At 47.5% G+C, this 3,092-nt stretch overlaps 1 protein-coding gene across 1 annotated transcript; it reads left to right on the plus strand.

Annotated features, from left to right (window-relative positions):
* Positions 1–1,378: 1,378 nt before the first annotated feature.
* LOC130045505 (high affinity copper uptake protein 1-like) lies at positions 1,379–1,828 on the plus strand. The gene has a single exon (XM_056138438.1). It carries the CDS (start codon positions 1,379–1,381, stop codon positions 1,826–1,828), a length of 450 nt encoding a protein of 149 aa, XP_055994413.1.
* The last annotated feature ends 1,264 nt before the right edge of the window (positions 1,829–3,092 follow it).

Genomic DNA, 3,092 nt, shown 5'->3' on the forward strand with positions numbered 1-3,092 from the left:
TCTCAGGGCTGGGACGAAGAAGACGTTACTGGCACCTGCTCAAGGCAATCGACGAACAACAGGGTGGTCGTGATCGTGATCGTGATGTTTTAAGTAATATGGCTATTTGAATCACTGTATCAATGTATTACTGTCATCCCGTTGACCTTCCATTTACTCAAGTGGGCTCCAGTAACATCTCTGTTCCTCCTAGCCCTGAGATTTTAGCAGCCTCTTCTTACTCATCTTTTCCCAAAGATTGGAGGCTCTTTCAGGGTCAGGAGAATGAGACCTATTGTCGTTACTGTATTTAGCATATCGAATATGCCACGGGGAGCTTGCCAGGCTTTGCTGTGCAGGCGGGATACTCTCGGTAGCTTGCCGGGCTCTCCGAGAGGCATAAATGGATAGGAAGTGTCTTATAATATGTTGTGCACTGGGCCCAGAAAGCGGCCTGGAGCGTGGCGGTGGTTGGGCAGTGGAGGTTGGCTGCCGGGGTCCCTTGGGGTGGGGAGGGCTCTCACCCACCCCACAGTCTGGTGCAGAGTCCTGGCTATTTGAATAATATCTATTATTCTAGTTCATGATGTGGGATTTTGTGGAGTTGTTTGCACTTTTTTCAATTTCTTTAAGTAATATCTCAATTTTTGGTGTATATGTCTCTACATTCCTTGTTAGGTTTACTCAAGTGGAGGAATATTTTGAATTTAAATTAGTTTACAACAGGGGTATAAAAGTTATATAAGAAAGACCAGTTAAAGAAAATATACTTAAAAACCCAGTGGAATCAAATTATCAAAAATCGCAGTTTGTCTGCATTCATAAGATATTGAACAAGGGTCTTTTTCATCAGAGGCCTTTGGTCTCCTAAGTGGGACTCAGGACATCTATAACTGTACACAGAAAGATCTTAAAAAACTTCCTTCCTCTTCCTTTTTAAGTTTCATCTTTGAATTCAGAGAACACATTATAGTGTGCTTTCAACAACCCATCAGTGGATTCTCTCCTCAATGAGTTTCTCATTCACCTACTCTGTGCTTGTCAGGACGTGCCAGTAGGATTTGGTTTAGGTGGGTAGAGTAACAAGGCTTGCTAGTACTTTAGCACACTCAAATAATAATGCACCCAGACATTGCTCTTCTTTTAGAAACTGCATCAGTTTCTTTAATAGGAATGATACTCAAGTTATATTCACATAAACCTAAATATAAATTTTCATTTTGCATATATTTGCAAATCTGCTGCCTCTCTGTTGGAACTAGAAAGAACTGTCTTGTTTAGTTGCTTCTTTGTTAGTGTTTCTTTCAAAGCTGACTTAATATAACAACCAATATTTGTACCAAACGTCTTCTCTATTAAAAACTCCAGGTTCCACTCCCACGGGGGCAGCGCACACACGATGCCCATGACCTTCTACTTTGACTACAGGAACGTGGAGCTGCTGTTCTCGGGGCTGCTAGTTGACTCAGCTGCGGCTATGGCCCTAGCTGTCATGGCCGTGTTTCTGCTGGCCCTGGGCTACGAGGGACTCAAAAGAGCCCACGAGGGGCTCTGCGCCCAGTGCTCGCCGTTCCCGAGGCCAGATGGAACCCGCCCCAAGGAGCAGCCTTGGCCACAGCTGCTGAGCGTAACTCACCTCCTGCAGACGACGCTGCATGTGCTCCAGGTGGGCCTGAGCTACCTGCTGATGCTGACCGCCATGACCTACATTGCCTACCTCGGCCTGGCCTTGCTGGCGGGGGCCAGTGTGGGCTACGGGCTCTTTGGTGGGAAGAAGATGGAGGACGTGGAGTCCCAGAACCATGACGTGAAAGCAGTGGAGCTCCATGATGTTGACATTGGAAATTGACCCTCCCTGCAGGATGAGCCCTCACCTCCTCATCCTTACAGCGTCATCTTGACACTCTGCATCAGCAATTCTGATGAGTTTGATGTCTCTGAGCTAAAGCGGCAACTGCTCCTGGCAGCTGTTCCCTGAGGAGCTGGAACACAGGAGAGGAAGTCCCTGGACCACCCTGTCTCCCTGGTTCTGTGTCTCGTCTGATGCACATCCCCGAACCTTGCTCCCCCGGTGACTGTGTTCCTGCTTTGTTTCACTGGTTTGGGGGTATGTTGGGGTTACACTGGTGACAGGATGGAAAAGGGATGAGCTCTGTCAGCCTGAATTGTTGGTGCGCGAAGGTATTTGTTATTATTAGTGAATCCTCGTTGTCTACGCACCAACATCTCATTATGATGAAAGAGAAATCGAGAAGTTCTACATGGAGCTAGAGAAGTTCTATAAAGAAGACCACACCTTCTACAAGATCATTGTGGGTGATTTTAATGCCAAGATAGGACCGAGAAGATCAGCTGAAGAACTTCACATCGGAACCCATGGCCTAGAATGGAACGAACAGGGTGAGAGACTGTCTGAGTTCATCATGTCGACCAAGACCATTCATGGTAACTCACAGTTCCAGAAGGCAGAATCTAAACGATGGACATGGGAGTCTCCCGGTGGACGATTCCACAACGAAATAGACCACATCATATTCAATCGACGGTTTTGCCTGACTGATGTCGCTGTTGTCCCAAAATTTCGAACGGGATCGGACCACCGTCTCCTTCGTGCAAAATTCTACTTCACAGAGCGGGGAGAAAGGGCTGCAAAGGGCTGCAAAGTTCAAAAAGAGAACTCCCAGAACGACCACCAACTGGGAACTCTTTGGTACTATTGCGGCAACATGGGAAGATGCCATTGTTGACAACATTGACGAGGAATACGATCGACTGGTTCAGCACCTCCATGAATGTGCGAGGAACGCCAAGAGAGAGATAGCCACAAAAAGTCGCCTATCTTCGAAAACTCTTGAGCTAATTCGCCAGCGTGGTTTGGCGCATGCCTCAGGCAACCGCAAGCTAACGTCCGAGCTTGCAAAGCAGTGCAGAGATGCGATCAAGGAAGACCTCAAAGAGAGAAGAGCAGAAGTACTGGTAGATGCGGCAGAAGCCGGGAAAAGTATTCGTAACGCCCGCCTGTCCTTCGCCAACTATAAGACCAAGATGACTGCCCTCCGACGTCCTGATGGATCCATCACATCCTCCAGAACGGCAATGGAGAAGATTATCCA

The sequence above is a fragment of the Sorex fumeus genome, unplaced genomic scaffold, assembly GCF_029834395.1.
Source record: "Sorex fumeus unplaced genomic scaffold, SorFum_2.1 ptg000128l, whole genome shotgun sequence".
Lineage (NCBI taxonomy): Eukaryota > Metazoa > Chordata > Mammalia > Eulipotyphla > Soricidae > Sorex > Sorex fumeus.

Bases quoted from the DNA above. Each gene is read 5' to 3' on its own strand.
- LOC130045505 (XM_056138438.1), top strand. From the start codon at position 1,379: ATGCCCATGACCTTCTACTTTGACTACAGGAACGTGGAGCTGCTGTTC.